The sequence below is a fragment of the Phlebotomus papatasi genome, chromosome 1, assembly GCF_024763615.1.
Source record: "Phlebotomus papatasi isolate M1 chromosome 1, Ppap_2.1, whole genome shotgun sequence".
NCBI lineage: Eukaryota > Metazoa > Arthropoda > Insecta > Diptera > Psychodidae > Phlebotomus > Phlebotomus papatasi.
Window position 1 is genome coordinate 100,329,068 of NC_077222.1, and position 17,065 is coordinate 100,346,132.

Genomic DNA, 17,065 nt, shown 5'->3' on the forward strand with positions numbered 1-17,065 from the left:
TCCCAACTGTACTTCAGCTATTTCTCTCTGATCGATCTTTATCACGGAATTCTGTTGGATCAGTGAATTTGACCGTTAAAATGTAGAATATAGCTGGGAAGGGGACAAATGCCAAGAATGCATAATGCTGGCGAAGTGAAAGAATTCCATAAGCCATCAACAGCCAATGACCCACTGAAAATTGATCGTTTTTGTTAAATATTTCCTTAATGGGCGATTGCATTTTTTACTCACATATTATCACGATATTTTTCATTTCTGTGAGGGATGTTTTCATTAGTGACTTCATTGATTGATCCAATTTGATGGAGAAATGCGTTGCGTTGGAAATCATTGAGATTACGATGCTTAGGTATGGAAATGCGTAGTCTGAAAGAGGAAATGGTTAGTTGCGTATGAAAGATTTGGAAGTAAGAGAGGAGTAAGTTATTTTACAAATGAGCCCTCCTGCAACGGCGTGTAGTACAGTGAGGATCGGAAGGAAGTAGAGGGCGCAGTAGACGGCTGATTTTCCCGCCTTAAGAAATTTTCTATTGAGTAATGGTCTGAGGATCATCATGTTGATGAGGCAGAGAAAGTAGAAGAGTAACACCATGGTTTGCCTGAAAAATCCAAGGATTAGGAAAAGAAGAAAAGACGCTGGTTATATTAAGGTGGATTTACAGTGGATAGACAGCTTCTTGGGTACAGTGGAGCTTCTTGCCGTAGTGAGGGGTAGGATTGTGGAAGAGGGTGTACCAGTCTGAGAGGCGATTCACGCGGCAGGAATAGATCTTAAGTTGCCACACGGGCTCCATGGAAAGTAAAGTGATTACAGCTGCCGTGACAACTTCAACAAATGCACTGAAATGGAGAATTAGTTGTCCCCGACTGAAGCCCCTCTCCTTCGCTGCCACATCAATAAAGAACCAATGCATCACCAGTGGTAGGGCACCCATGAATCCCAAGTACAGATAATTGTACATTGAGAGCTCCTCATTGCAGAGGGCACAAGCAAAAGTCTCATTTACTCGATAGCCCCGAGGACATGCTCCACAATTGCTCCATGTGTTGTTCTCTTCAAAGAACATTCGGCCACAGTAGAGTCCCGGACACCTCTCTATTTCCATCATCTTGTTTTTACCCTTCCACAGACACGCGATTCCTTATTATTCCTTTTTAGCTCCTATTATCACAAGCACCGAGGATAAAATAGACTTATTTATTTGTCACACAAACTCCATAATTCCTTTCTTCTACACAGAATATTAAAATCTGATTTTATTTTAGCAAGTGAACTTGCCAAGTCTAACTTAACAATCCAATGTATATTTATTTATTTTTTATTTCACAAGAAATATTGATTTTCTTTTAGTTTTCAAAAGCAAGAAACACCGATATGAATGAATTTGACAACAAAAGTGTACACATTGCAGAAGCAAACTGGATTCCTAGGCTAAAGTCGCTAAAGTTAAATAAATTCTTTGAAAAACGATTGAAAATTTTTGAATCTGGCCCTGTGTAAAAGTGTTATAAATTAAGGTTCAGAATTTCATGAAATTTATGATTTCGAAATTTTCATGAAATATTCAGAATACCTAAAAGTTTCACTTTTACCACTTTCGACTTTTCAAAGCTATTGTGGCCAGTGGTAGAGTTTGATCTGACCGCCCTGGGAATGGGCTCTCAGTGTAAACCTGCGTCTTTTGAAGTACTTTAAAAAAAAATGTTTTGTTAAATAAACAAATGGATTTTGTTGAAATTTTGTCAAAAGGATGTTATTTACCAATTTGACAAAACTTTTTCTTGCATTTTATATGGAAAAACACCCTTTTGACAAACTTTTAACAAAATCCAGTTGGCCGCCGATTTGACAAAACTTTTCCATATTCTGTATGGAAGAACATCCTTTTTACAAACTTGTCCTGTTAATTTGACAAAACATTTTTTTCAGAGTAGGGATCTCTGCGCTAATGATTCAACCCTCTTTCCACTGAGCTATTGTGACTCCTTCTGACTTTCAATAACTTAACCTCATCATTCCTTCAATAGAGGTTATAGAATAAAATAGGTTCGTGTATTCTTAAGTGTGTTATCTTGGCATTTATAAGCAAAGAAAACATGAAAACGCATGTTCTTATGATTTTCAGAAAACATAAGAACATGCTCTTTTAGTCCAAGTAACACCTTTACATTAGCCAAGATGATGACTCCAAGATGGGGATGTCGTAGCTAAGTGGATAGAGTGCTGGATCTATGGTGCAAAGAGCTCTGGTTCGAGCGACGGACGAATCGCGTTTAGTAGTGCTGTAAAAAAAAACTTGACCAGCTAGACGCATAGTTTCAGACACCTCGTTGTAATCCAGCTATTCACTTGCATTTAGCCATTCTCATATCGAAGGCTTTGTGTTTCATTCCCTGTTTTGAATAGCTTATTCCACATCACTTTATCTCTCATATCTCAGTCCCGGGCAACGGCAACTCTCCCGAGTTTTATTTCAATGCATATACTCTGGTTCGTCAAGAAGACAACTCGATCTAGCACTCGTCAAATATAGTCATTCGAGGAGAGATTGACAGTAAGCGAAATGAACCATTTCGTCTCTTGCCCACCCACTACGCACTATCGCCACGATGTTTTTTTCAACAAGCCTTTTGTAATGGTGACAACGTCAATCAAGAGTCTTTGATTGACAAATCTGTGAGATTCGTTTTTTATTTTCTGTTAAAGCCGTGTCCGTAATATTAAATATAAAACGATGGTCCATCTTCCCCGAATGACTCTATATTATGTGATAGAACTATAAATTTAAGTATTTGAAGGCTTATAATGTGCTTGTGATCAGCCGTAAAATTAATGAAAACTTATATAAGATTAAAGATCTTTCTCGGAGAATACGTATCAGGCTTTAACCCTTTAAGGACGATTGGAACACCGGTGTACCATAAAGAAAATAATTTTTCCTGACTATACCTAAAGTTATTTTTTTCTTATGTTTGTACATAATTGTAAAGTAGAAGGTTGAAGAACTCTAGAATATTTTTTGCAAGTCTCTAGCTATTTGCTATGCAGTAAATATTTAAGCTCAAAAATTGTGAATTTTTAAATTCTCAAATTCATAATTGATTTTATTTATTTTTTATACTTCTCATTTTTTTAAGAAAAACATTTTTGGCAATAAAAACTACAATACTCATACGTAATATTTTTCATTAAAGCGAAAAATATTATTCATTGGTATTGTCAGAAAAATTACTTAAATTTTTGGGCTATTTTTGTCCCTATCGTTCATAGAAGCACAAAATATACCGAATCAGATTCTGTTGGATTTTCCAAGGTTAGATGTAAGACTTATCATTGCTTATGTTTCTCAGCTTAATTTTTATTGTTGATTTTCAGTCCGTAAAAAGTGTTTCGTCGTTAAAGGGTTAAATTGATTCAAGGATTTAATGATCAAATATCTTTCCCCGAAATTGGAGGTATAGGGTGAAAGAAATACATATTGACACTTTGAGAACTCGTGTCAGCACCTATTGACATCCTATTCTGTATCATTTGGGATATGAAATTTGAATATATCTTTTTACAGGAGGAAACGTCGTATTACTTACAATTGTCTTAAATACATCAAATCAATTTAAAAATATTGAACAAAGAAGTGTTAATTGAGGTTCTCTGTCGAACAAGTGTTTTTTTTCTTTTAACAGGCGTAGGCCTTAAGTGCGTATCGTATTTACAGCGTTCCCAAGACTATGTATATTGGGATCATGTATACAATTGGACACTGCTAAAAATAAAAGGGTCAAATTGGATCATATTTGATGCTTTGAAAGAATAACTAGCTGTAGCTTGAAATTTTGTATGGACGTTTATCACGATAGATTATGTTTTATTGTATTGTAAACTTATTACGATAAAATCGTGAATAAACACCAAAGGCGACCTTTTCATTGTTTTTATTTGTTTATTCCGGAGTTAAATAAGAGTCACAACAGGGACACTTTCAAAGGATCTTCGGTGGTCCTTTTAATTTTTATCAGTGGATTATGCAAACGCACTTCTGGATATTTCCCTATTATTGAAAATAGTTCGAGAAATTGTCGCCAATATAATTTTGAATATATTATTGCTTCTCTGTATCTTATTCGAAAGAAATTCCCTGCGGGTATGCAAGATTTCTGTTATGCATATAGCAATTTCACATGGTTTTTCTTTTGATCCCAAAAATATGTAGAATCCCGGAATCCGCAGCAATTATTGAATTCTCGATATTAAAAAATAATGAATTTTTAACCTATTGCTTCGAATATAACTCGCACAAGTTTTAATTTTTAATTTTTAAAATTTTTAATTTAATTTTTTTAGGTTTTAATTTTTTCCGTTTTAATTTTTAAATTAATTTTTGTTAAAATTATAGTTTTTCTATCATAAAACCCCTATACTCGGCGTGAAATATCTCTCTTGTAAAGTTGACAATTTTGAATCATTCGATTTATATTGTGAGCAGTTGATATATGATAAATAAAGCGGAAAGTTTCATTAAGGGATAGAATGAAAATTTGAAACATGAAAAAATACAAACCTAATTTATCAATGGCTTTGTATAACAAAATTTGCGCCATCTATTGACTACCACTACTAATACGGAGACATTCTGTTATTATATATTTTTTAAATATTGTCAGTTAAACTGTTATACAAGCTTATGAAAAGTAAAATGGAATTGAAGAAATCTCAACTATAAAAGAAGCGAATAATTTTGTGGAAATTATATACTTTATAATAAATGTATGATAAGAATGCATAATTTTCATATATAGCTCCCATTAAGAAAAATATTTTGAATCTTTAGATAACTTAATAATAAGTTTGTGTTCTGTTAGATAATTTATAGCAAATGGTAAGAATGATAAACATTATTTTTCCATCCTTTTGCTGTGTTTGACGTTGAAAACAGTTTTAGGTGAAAGCTACAGAAGCTACAGAAGATCCAAGGAAAGGTATAGGAGTATAACATTGAGGAAAGATTGTTGGTGAATGCCAAGTATTTACTCGCCAAAGGCCCTACTTCTTCAGATGGAAATTCATTTCTCTCCAATGTTGGAAGTTAAGAACGCGGCCTCCAGCAAAATGCTTCGTATCACCGAGAACCTGGAATATTCCGTAGTTGGAAATTTCTGGTGGATGTGGGATGACACACAATAGTTTTGAAAAGGGACGACGAAGAGGGGAGGGTATGACCTTTCTGAACCAGTTCAAAATCTCAAACTTAATACCTTATGATAATAATCCCATTTTTATGCACGACTTTAGCAATGGGAGACCGTATTCGACAGAGAAATGTTAGAGTTCTTTTTTTATGCTCTCTTGGTTTAACATAAGGGTTCTTCGGGGGATAAAACCATTGAGTCATTTTTCGTATCGTTCTAGATATTTGCAAATATTGACGATTTAGTAAGTGAGATGGTGAAGAGCGCTCAGTCCAACGCTCTTTATAAAATAGAATTTTCAGTATCACAGCGTAGAGCACTTTAAAAGTCAATTTATTGCGAGAGAGCTTACCAAAATGGGTATTACAAAAGAGAGTTATCATTTAACTAAACGCTCAACGTTGCATCACAAGAATTTTTAAATTTCGATATTTCCCCATCATTTTCTTCTTTGGCTTGAGCAAATAGCTTATATCGTTGATGTAATTCTATTTCCTCTTCTACATGATTTCTATACTCATTTGGAGTTTGCCACGTTCTTCTTGAAAATGTACCTTCCTGCCAAGAATACTCTGCTCGGATTTATGAATAGCAATTCAGCCTAAAGTGGGTGATTTCCAAAGAATTCGAAAACACTTCCAGAAGTGCTGAAATGCAAGGGACGAGACGGTTGAGGGTATAAATTCATGAGGTTCATGCACAGAGTTGAGAGGGTTTATGTACTTCGTCCCCAAAAGAATGGGTTTATTCCCAGGAAGCTCAATAAAAATCATCACATACATTACATGCACGTTTTTGTCACCCCAACTCATTTGATGAATTAGCAGGGACCCACAAGAACTCTCTACGGCAGCACCTTTTTTTGGGGAGAAATTCTTGCCAGAAATTATATATTTAACTTCAAAAACGAGCATGAATTATTTACTATAATTTTGGCAACGTGATACGACTTGAATGATTTCAGTGACAATTTATCACACTTTCCTTTTCATTGTTTAAATTATTCTGCTCACGACTCGCCCTTAGAAAATCAATATCCCTCCAGCACTGCCTTCTTTGCCACATATGTACATAAGAAGTCATTTGAGATAGATAGCCTTTTGCAAATATACCTATATGTTGAAGAAATCATTTGGGAATACCTGATTTTAATCAAAAGGTAGAGAAGGGCATATAAATTTTTAGATGCTCCTCATTCTTGCGGTCAATGTCCCAAGGTAAAATTCTTAAGAGAATAAACTCAGTTTTTATTTAATAATTTTGAACTAGGTTAATTGAAAACTGAAGAAACGGTAAAGAAAATACTAAAGTTGGTTCTATTCACTTTTACAATTAAAATAAGTAAATGAGATAAACACCTTCAAAAAAAAACCATTAAAAATTATCAAAATTATAATTATTATTTTAATAATGCGCTATTAGCGGTGATGGTCACACGAAGACATGATCTGCCAAAGAGTTGTTCATGATACCTTTCATTTCCGCCATCAATGGCTCTGGCACAAGTTTTAGATCAGGAAAATTTCATGTAATCGAAATTCATATCCCTTTCTTTCTTAAAAGCTTCGCATATGTCTATTCTACTCTTTCAGACTCTTCTTCTTCTTTTGAACGTCATAAGAAATTAAATTTAGTTTAAACTAATTTTTTCGACTAGTTATGGTCATTATTTGATTGGTCATTATTGGTGATCATTCGATGGTCATTAAAAGTGTAGCATAGATCTGTCCTACTCATTTGTACTCTTCTTCTTCTTCTTTTAAACATCACACCAAATTAAATTAAGTTCAGTCCCATTTTGAGTCAGATAGAGTGGGATAGATTTATGCAAATTTTTCGAGAAAGAAAGGACGCGAATTTTAATTTAATGAAACTATACCAAGCTAAAAGGTGTGCCACAGACGTAACTATCAAAATTTTTTATGATCAAAATTCATACACTGACATTTTTAGGTGCTCGACAGACGTAGAGGGAAATGGGGCTACATTGTTATACGATTTTTTCGCATATTTCTAATGGAAACTGGGTTTTAACGTGATATAATTTGCATAGATAAAATAATTGTGGATCTAAATAAAATAATTGTAAGGACCAGCTTCACTGCGACCTCCCCCTACAGCTCAAATCGAACGATAGCTCAGTGGAAAATTAATGCAAATGCACTATAATCAATATTTTAGAAGTTTTATTAGTTTTGTTTTTAATAAAAGTAGTAAATGGTTTTAATTAAGTTTATCAAGATGTTATTACTTATCAGATTCGTCATTCCAACTAACAAAATTCCTGGAAATCCTTAGATTTTCCTCTAAGAAGAAAATTACAATTTAGTGGCGATTTTTATGAAGCTTTCCCGATTTGCTCAGATACGTAAAAATTTTCCTACATTACACCGCACGCAAAAATTCGCACATCGATGTTAAGATGGAACTTTCATCTACTGCAACCATTTGTAGGAGATATTATGAGTAAGGTAAAATGCCCTCCCTCGACCGGTTCCTCGTCTCGATCGGCAGATTTATTTATTTAATTTATTTATATTTGCTATAATATTTTGTGTATGATCTAACATTAATAGGTCAATCATTCCATGAATAATACGAACCAGTGACAAATTCATAGAAATTGACGAAATTAGACCATTAAACATTCAAAAATTGACCCACCGGTCGAGTCGAGGAACCCGGTCGTGTGAAGGTACTTTACCTTAGTTTCAAAATCAATTTTATGCTGTTTTTCTAACAAAAGGTTTTATGACAGTTCGAAAACCATTTTTTCACTGCATTATGACAGCCAATAAGCTGTTATTCTGTCTTAGAGAACATGTTTTGAACATCACGTATTCCGAAAATGATTCATTACCAATTTAAAATGAAAAACAAATGGCAAAGCGTCCTAGCTTTGCGGAGTGCTCGTACTAACGAGAAAAACTATCCGTGTAGGGGAAACTGGGTCACAACCAAACACGGGGTAGCACCAAACACTAATTTTCATATCTAAACTACTTGGTCTATCTCTACCATTTCTTTAGTGGACAAGCATCCCTATAATGCCTGAAAATTTCTATAGGTTTTGTCATCAGAAGTCGAATATCTGATAAAAAATCACAGTGTTTGGTGTTACCCCGTGTTTGGTGGTGCCCCAGTTTTCCCTATTATCTTTTCGCATACTTTTGGGTACATACCGCTTTAAAATAAAAAGAAAAACCATTCCGAAATAAGAAATCGCTTAAGACAATTAGGTTTTAGAATATTTTAGCATGAGTAGCAAGCATACGAGAAAATAAAAAAGTAAATCTGAGAAAGGTAAATCGTTTACGTGTACTATACCGACTCATGACCGATTATGTCCTATTCGGTCGGATTGGAAATTACAAAATCATTCAAAAAATCCAAATAAAGTCTGTCATATTCTTTCGGTCTCAAGATTGAACTAAACTAAATTTAATGTTGTGTGACGTTCAAAAGAAGAAGAAGAAGAGTATGAAAGAGTATAGGATAAACATGTGTAAAGTTTTTAAGAAAGAAAAGCAAGTGAATTTTGACTTTATGAAATTTTGTTGATCTAAAACGTGTGCCGTATCCATTAATCATCATTACGAAGCTGCAAAACCTTTTAACAAAAATTTCAACATTCTGACAAAAGTATCAATGGGGGTTCCAGGTTTACAACAAATTACAATTTTGCAAATAAAATATAGTTATTGTTTATTAATATTAGATGAGCACATATATTCTGTCAGTAGAAGAGGTTGAAAGTTTGGAGTGGTATATCTCAGCTCCTGATGAACATAATTGGATGAGTGAACTATTGTTGGAAAGCTTGGTTCATTAGCTTTTAGAATCTGGTATACTTAATCTGCTATGGATAAACTATGGTCATCCAGAACCATTTATGTCGAAGAAGACACTTTTTGCAACGTCTTTTTTGGCCATCTACTACTGGGACCAGGAGTAACCCACTTTTCTCGCACAAGGACTGTTTGTTAGAGGAATTCAAAAGGTACAATTTGTGGAAGAAACTTTTTTTTTGGACATCTTACTTTTTTTTATCCATCAACAATAGTTCAACAATTCAACAATAGTTCACTTATCCAAATATGTTCATCACGAGCTGAGATATACCACTCCAAACTTTCAACCTCTTCTACTGACAGAATATATGTGCTCATCTAATATTACAAACTTTGCAGTATTAATGATTTAAAAACTGTTTCTTCCAAAGTTTGCTGAACAAACTTTTGTCTATTATAGCGCCAAATGCAATTTTTTGAATCAAATTGCAAACTTTATTTTTACTTTCTTGAAGTTTTAAATTAATTTATTTAATGTAAATATTTTTCAGAATAAGAAAAATTCATGAAAGTAAATTCACATCTCATTCCTCCTCAAAGGTTCTGCACATGTCTATCCCTATTCATACTCTTCTTCTTCTACTTCTTCTTTTAAATGACTCAAAAAGTTCAATTTAGTCCAATCCAATTTTGAGTGCGACAGAATGGGATAGAAGGCATATATTATGTATGCAACACGTTTGGGAAAAAGAAAGTTATGAATTTTGATTAAATACATGAAATTTTCTCGATTTAAAATATGTGCCAGATGCGTAAAAAATATTTTAATTACTATTGTTGTTTTGTTTCCAGAGATTTTTTTTTGAAATGTTCTGGTACTCAAATTGGAATATATTTCGATACAGTAAATTTAAATGAATTCATTGATTAATGATAATCCGTTTCATGTTTTTGTTTTAATTTTTTTGTCAAATTCATTTTATTTAGACAATATTAAAAAGAGAGTTTATTAAAAAGTCCACAAAAAATTAATTTTCAAAATGCAATTTATGATTGGATATGCCAAAATATACAAAAAAAATACAGGAAACAAAGATAATTATTTTAAATAGTTCTTTTTGTTATTTTCTTGTTGTAAAATTATTTATTCATTTCAAAATTAGTTATTTCTCAAGGAGAGGAACATATTTCCATATTGGCAAGTATCCATCTAGTGTTTGTCGAAAAAAATGCTGAACTTGTATATGAGGAGTGCCAGGTCAGAATTTGGAAGGGCTAAGATTAGATGATCGTTTACTTCCAAATCTTCAGAAACCTTGAACAGCTTCGGCCGCGACAAGACTACGAAATAAAATTCGAACAAGATGTATCTCAGCCACCTTGCGGAATTATCTAAAAATAAGAAATTCTCTTTTTTGGAACTTTAAATAGATTTTCGAATTTTTCAAGATCTACTTCTGTACGGAAAGATTATGTCTTTTGATGTTTTTCATCAACCTAACATAACCTAATATCGCAGACATGGGAGAAACTCTTAAATTGAACCGGGAACTCCTTCGAAGTGCTCAAGTGTCAAAATGTGTCCGTTTTTACATTGTTGTGAGGAACAAAACAGAACAACGACGTTTACTGTCCTTATCCCATTATTTAATCACTCCATAATCACTGAGTAACTCTTTTGCGAGCTTTTTAGTGTGATATTTGATAAATTTTTACCACTTTGTTCGAATATTCAGTATGAATAGTCGAAATTGAATACGAATTCTTCAAACTTCAACGATTTTTTGTGCAAATAGAGTTCCATTTACCTTTTGCCCAAGACACTATTGGAGAATCAAAATCTACTTGTGTTTGGACTCAATACTGAGATACTGAAATGACTCAAATAAACCAACGATGAGTCCAAGCTAATTCGTTTGCTGTAGCTCAACTATTCTGCCCCAGGTTCCCCTAATATATATTGATTTTGCATTATGTAAATATGTATTTATTGATATACATACTGAAAATTAGATTTATTGTATAATTTCAGAAGAATAAAGCTTAAAGAATAAATGATTTATGAGAAATCAAAGCAAAATTATTATCCAAAGGTAAACTTGTTAGACAGAAGTGGGATGTTTTGTATTTATATTTTATTTTAGAGGGAATGGAAGTAATATCCTCTGATAGTATGTACACATCCCCATATTTGCTTAAATATTTATCAGTCATGTAATCGTCTTCTCAGAGATTGTACGTAAAAGAATTATTTGCTGACTGTTTTTCTCCTGATGTCCCCTTAAGCATTTGAAGGCATAGTCAGGACCAAACGGTTGCAGATCTAGACTTGATGTTTTTTTGGGTATTCCATTGATAAAGAAATGCTTCTGACTTTTTCAATATATTTTTTTAAAATAATTAAGTGAAAGTAAGTGAAAATAGTCATAGAACAGTATCCATTAAAGTAATTGTTATGCAAAAAATACATTTAGTGGAAAAGGTTCCCTGTAAAACCATTTGAAAGTAGAAGAATTGAAAGTAATATTTCTCAAAGGATTTAAATTTAAATTTCCACTGAATTGACTTTTTCTTCTGGCATAAAAATTAATTCATGAATTTTCCAGGGAAGTTTTGGGAGGAAACATCACCCATTCAAAGTAAAAAGGATATGTAAGTTTATAGACTTAACAATACCATTTTTGCCTCCACCCTTTTATATGGCCTTGTCACTCACTGACTACATTATCCAAAAGCAGGAAATTGATGCCAAACTCTTTAACATACTTTCAACTTTAGTTTCTTCCTGTGTGTTTTTTTCTTACCACTCTCGCTCCTTTTATTGGATTTCACTTTAGGATGAGAGTTTTTTTTTCTTAGTTCACATTGTTTAATGTTAAAATTGGCGAGAGAGAGAACCTAAAAGGAGTGTCCAAGGGAAAAATAATTTCTTTTGTTGTCTTGTATTTGGCCCCAAGAACTTTCTTCCCTAGATGCTTCTCATAATGCTAAAATGGCTTCTCTGGGACACACCTTTTTAAAATTCACTTAGGATAATCAACTTAACCCTCATCACAAAACGACGAAATCCTTATTCTATTTTGAAGAAGGATAGAAAAAAAAGAACTCACATCTTCATATTGATATCAAGAAATTAGCTTTTAAAGGGAAATTTTTATGCTGGGAGACCTCAAATGAAATCTACATTAAAAGGCATAAAATGTATTGTCCCAAATGCAAATGTTCTGAATTGAATAGGAATTGGGTACTTTTGAATTTTCCACAGAGAGGGAGAGAGAAAAAAAAATAGAAATAGAGTATTAAAGTATTATTTTCTTGGGAATATAGAGATTGTGTTTGTTGATACTGGAGAAGGATGAAATCTGTACTAAAAAAAAAATTGATAAACTTTCATTTCTTATTATCCCTCGGTATCTTAACAATAAGTTGCTGTTTTATGTGAAATTGATAGGGTTTAGTTTCAATTGCCTGGAGTCAAAGGTACAATTTAATATTATTCTCATATTCTAGAATTTCCTATATCCTGGAAACTTTTCAAATCCAATATTGGTGACCTATACAATAATACTTACATACAGATCGACCCTTTTTCCTCTCTATCCACTCTTTGAGTTAAGGCGCTTATCAGTTTCAAATAACATACAAACTCACATGTCCCACTCTTAATTGAAAAATCGCTTGATACCCCCTACAATTTCACCCAAACCCGAAAAAAAAGGAATGTTTAAAAGAAAAAAAGCCACTTTAATTTATCCTTTCCCACAAAATGAATTCAATTGTGCTTTTAATGAAAATTCTCAGGGGTGTTTTTAGCATTGGCAAATAATTCAGAATCCTGAGGTTACATCATTTATCCAAATATACCTATATCAATAGACACAATAAACATTCGTTCAACATGAACAACCCTCTCATCAATTATATCCAAAATACATACATAGTTCATTTCTATCCACCCGCACCGCCTCACTTATTTTCTCGACTGCACATTTAGCACATGTCATGAATTCACTTGTGAAGATACACGCCCCAGCTAATTTACAATGTTCATTTCTATTTTCGCCACTTTAAAAGTTAACACTTTCCCAGAGAGTTCAAATTACACTTTAATAGCGATTATTTTGTGGTTGATGCAGAGTGTGGATAATTCAAAAACATGTAATTTTAATTTCATCCCTATTTAGTAAACCTTGAAACTATTTTAACTGGGTTATGTTAAGCTAGCTGTAGCACAAATTATGCAATTCACAAAATTTTACAGTCACACAATTCAGTAGTTTAAGTTATGCCCAACTGGTGTTGCATTCAGAAAGTGAAAAGTCACAGTTAGGACACAAGTACACTGACCGTTAAATTCAATCTCTGTAAAAGTTTCATCTTAAAGTTTACAATATTTAAAGTCTAGCCCATTAGGGGAGGGTCTGCTAGTTTCAAATTAAATTTTAAATTGGGTTTTAAGACCGCTTTTGCTATTCGATCATCACAGGGGAAGCACGGTGTGCTTACAGCCAAAATTTGATCCCATAAAAGTGTCTTGGCTAAAAATTAAATCTTACCATCACAAGTAGATCTTGAAAAATTCGAAAATCTATTTGAAGATCCAAAAAAGAGACTTTATTACTTCTTAATTCTTTCACAAGGTGGCTGAAGTTACATCCTGTTCGAATTTCGAAGTGCCAAGTGTCAAAATGTGACAGTATTCACATTATTGTGAGGAAAAAAAAACAGAACAACGGCGCTTACTGTTCACATTCCATTATTTAATCACTCCATAATCACTGAGTAACTCTTTTGCCAGCTTTTTAGTGTGATATATGATAAGTTTTCCCCACCTTGTTCGAAAATTTAGTAAGAGAATTCGAAATTGAATTTGAATTCTCCGAACATCAACGACTTTTTGTGCAAATAGAGTTCCATTTACCTTTTATCTAAGACACTATTGGAGAATCAAAATCTACTTGTGTTTACACCCAATCTTTCCGTACAGAAGTAGATATTGAAAAATTCGAACATCTATTTGAAGATCCAAAAAAGAGACTTTTTTACTTCTTAATACTTTCGTAAGGTGGCGGAAGTTACATCCTGTTCGAAGTTCGAAGTGCCAAGTGTCAAAATGTGACGGTCTTCACATTGTTGTGAGGAAAAAAACAGAAAAACGACGTTTACTGTTCTTGCCCCAGTATTTAATCACTCCATAATCACTGAGTAACTCTTTTGCCAGCATTTTAGTGTAATATTTGATAAATTTTCCGCACCTTGTTCGAAAATTTAGTATGAGAATTCGAAATTGAATTTTTTCCAAGACACTATTGGAGAATCAAAATGTACTTGTGTTTACACCCAATGAGCCCGATCACAAGTAGATTTTGATTCTCCAATAGTGTCTTGGATGAAAGGTAAATGGAACTCTATTTGCACAAAAAGTCGTTAAAGTTCGAAGAATTCAAATGCAATTTCGAATTTTCATACTAAATTTTCGAACAAGGTGGGGAAAATTTATGAAATATCACACTAAAAAGCTGAAAAAAGAGTTACTCAGTGATTATGAAGTGATTAAATACTGGGGCAAGAATAGTAAACGTCGTTGTTCTGTTTTTTTCCTCACAAAAATGTGAAGACCGACACATTTTGACACTTGAGCACTTCGAAATTCGAACAGGATGTATCTCAGCCACCTTGCGAAAGTATTAAGAAGTAAGAAAGTCTCTTTTTTGGATCTTCAAATAGATTTTCGAATTTTTCAAGATCTACTTCTGTACGGAAAGAATAGCTTTTTATTTGTACAAAATATCATTGATCTGCGAAAACTTGATACTGAATTTTGAATTTGCAAACTAAAAATTTGCATAACGGTGTATGTAACTAGAATAAGTGGCTCCGTCAAAAAAGTTACTTAACCAATTCCTTACTATAGAATTACACATCATACGCAAATTGAGGGATTTTTAATAATTTATTTCCGCGCAATTTGTATTCGAATTATTGTCGGGAATAGGTTTTTAGTTACTTTAGTCCTTCAATAACTTGGAAAAATAGCCCTACAGAGGTGAAAATACATTTCATTGTTCTTTTCTCACTTCGCGGAAAGTCATGCAAAATTTTTGCTTAAAATGGCTGATGGAAAATTCGACATTGAAAATTTGTTAAAATTGATCTTCATCCTCTTTCCTGAAGTGAATTCCGGTTGCTAATTTGTTTTCTTCGATAGTTACCCTATCTAAATCAATAGAGAGGGTTAAGAGGCGTGTTTGACAGCAGCTCCCTGCGCCCCTATAATAGATTTTTTTAAAAAATAATCATCTATTAATCTGTAATATCTTCGGTACACCTTTCAGATCCGGAAAAATTCATAATGTCAAAATTCATATCCCTTTCTTTCTTAAACGTTCAGCATATGCCTGTCCTGCTCTTTAATACACTTTTTCTTCTTCTTTTAAACGTCACTACAAATTAAATTTAGTTCAGTCCAATTTCGAGATCGAAAGAGTGAGATAGACTTATGCAAATCTTTGGAGAAGAAAGGGCACGAATTTTGATTACATGAATTTTTACCGATCTAAAAGGTGTGACAGAGGCATAAGGATCTACAGCAGGTGTCAAAAGTTTGGTGCCTTATGTATGTTCGAGAAACCAGGTGCAAAAATTGTAGAAAAATTATTTTTTAAAATTTATGTATTTCAAAACAAATAATTCATTTTGTTTTACACTGGAAGACCTAGGGTTTCGACTAAGAGGGCCGATAACGGCATTGTTAGTGTGTCTGATTTCGACTTTATGATTTCTAATTCAAAAATTCACAGTCAGTTGGTTGCTGAAGGGGCACGCAGGTCCCTACTGTTATAAAAATCAAGAGAAAATGGTTAGAATATTTGGGTGACTAGTAATATTCCATTGGTTAGCAAGTCTAATCTGGATAAAAGCTTGTAGTTTTACTTATTTAACATGTTTCAAGTAAATCTACAACCTTTTATTTAGATTCTTTTTGCTTACAAATGGAATATTACACGCCGCCCAAACATTCTTACAATTTCCTCTCAATCTGGGCATATTTTTCGTAACAGTAGAGACCAGTGTCCCTTCAGCAACTAATTGACTAAATTTTTGGAGCAGACATCATGGAGCTACAATCAGAGATACTTACAATGGTGTTATCAACCCTCTGAGTCGATACCTTCGGCCTGCCAGTAGCGTTTTCCAAATGTACTCGTGCCTCATCACCGAGTTTCGATAAAATTAAACAATTGAAGACGAAGATTCACTCTGGCAGTATCTCAGGATAATTTTCTTCCTTTTAACTTCTTCTAACTTGCCATTTTAACCTAAATTATTAAGTATCAAAAGACAGATTCCTCTCGTTCAGTAATAAACTTCCCGATTTGAGAGCTCTCTCCAGTTGAGATTTTTCCTTTACATAAATAATTTTTTTTTGAAATATATAAATAAGATCTACGGATTACAGGGAACTTATTTGCAAAAAGAAAAATTTTAAAATTTTTTGCATCATTTTTTGTACCTGGTTTCCCGAATATACCATGAGGCAACAAACTTTTGACACTCACTGTAATTTCGAAAGAGCAGTTTATCTTAAGTATTTCTAGAATTTGACTGAATGGGTCACGGATTTTGAGGTATTATAATTAATGAAACAGAAATTTTATGAGCCTCGCTGCTTCGATTTTCCTTACAACAAAATGAAAATTGATATACGAGTATGTCTCACTAATAGGAAATTGAGAGGAAAAAATATTTTTTTTGTCTTTTGATATCAATCTTCAAATGCATTTAAATGTCTTTTGTTTTGGGGAACTTCCGGCTTTGAGTGCTGGAATAATGAATGTATCGCTATTTGGAAATTACGAAAGGGACCAATTTAACCTAAGCAATTTTTCAGAAGATATCATAAAACATTCAAGTTTTTGTTAATTATCTTACACAATGGTTCGTCCAAAAATATTTTTTCCTAGTGTATTTGTTATCTGTAATGTTTCATATGCAGTTTGATAAATAAAATCAATTTTATAACTAAAACATCAAAATGATTCTGTGTTTAGGATAATTTGGGTTAGGATTACATTTTTCCGGAA

General features: G+C 33.1%; 1 protein-coding gene across 1 annotated transcript; it reads right to left on the reverse strand.

Moving 5' to 3' along the window:
- Positions 1-1,439, reverse strand: LOC129810073 (JNK1/MAPK8-associated membrane protein-like). The gene is made up of 4 exons (XM_055860323.1): positions 664-1,439; positions 436-602; positions 235-369; positions 1-174 (listed from the first exon to the last, which is right to left on the reverse strand). Exons 1-4 carry the CDS (start codon positions 1,110-1,112, stop codon positions 14-16), a joined length of 912 nt encoding a protein of 303 aa, XP_055716298.1. The 5' UTR covers positions 1,113-1,439; the 3' UTR covers positions 1-13.
- Positions 1,440-17,065: the final 15,626 nt, after the last annotated feature.

Coding starts and splice junctions, on each gene's coding strand:
- LOC129810073 (XM_055860323.1), bottom strand. CDS start 1,112: ATGATGGAAATAGAGAGGTGTCCGGGACTCTACTGTGGCCGAATGTTC. Junction 603..663: donor CAAGAAGCTGTCTATCCACT/GTAAATCCACCT, acceptor TGGATTTTTCAG/GCAAACCATGGTGTTACTCT. Junction 370..435: donor CGTTGCAGGAGGGCTCATTT/GTAAAATAACTT, acceptor TTCCTCTTTCAG/ACTACGCATTTCCATACCTA.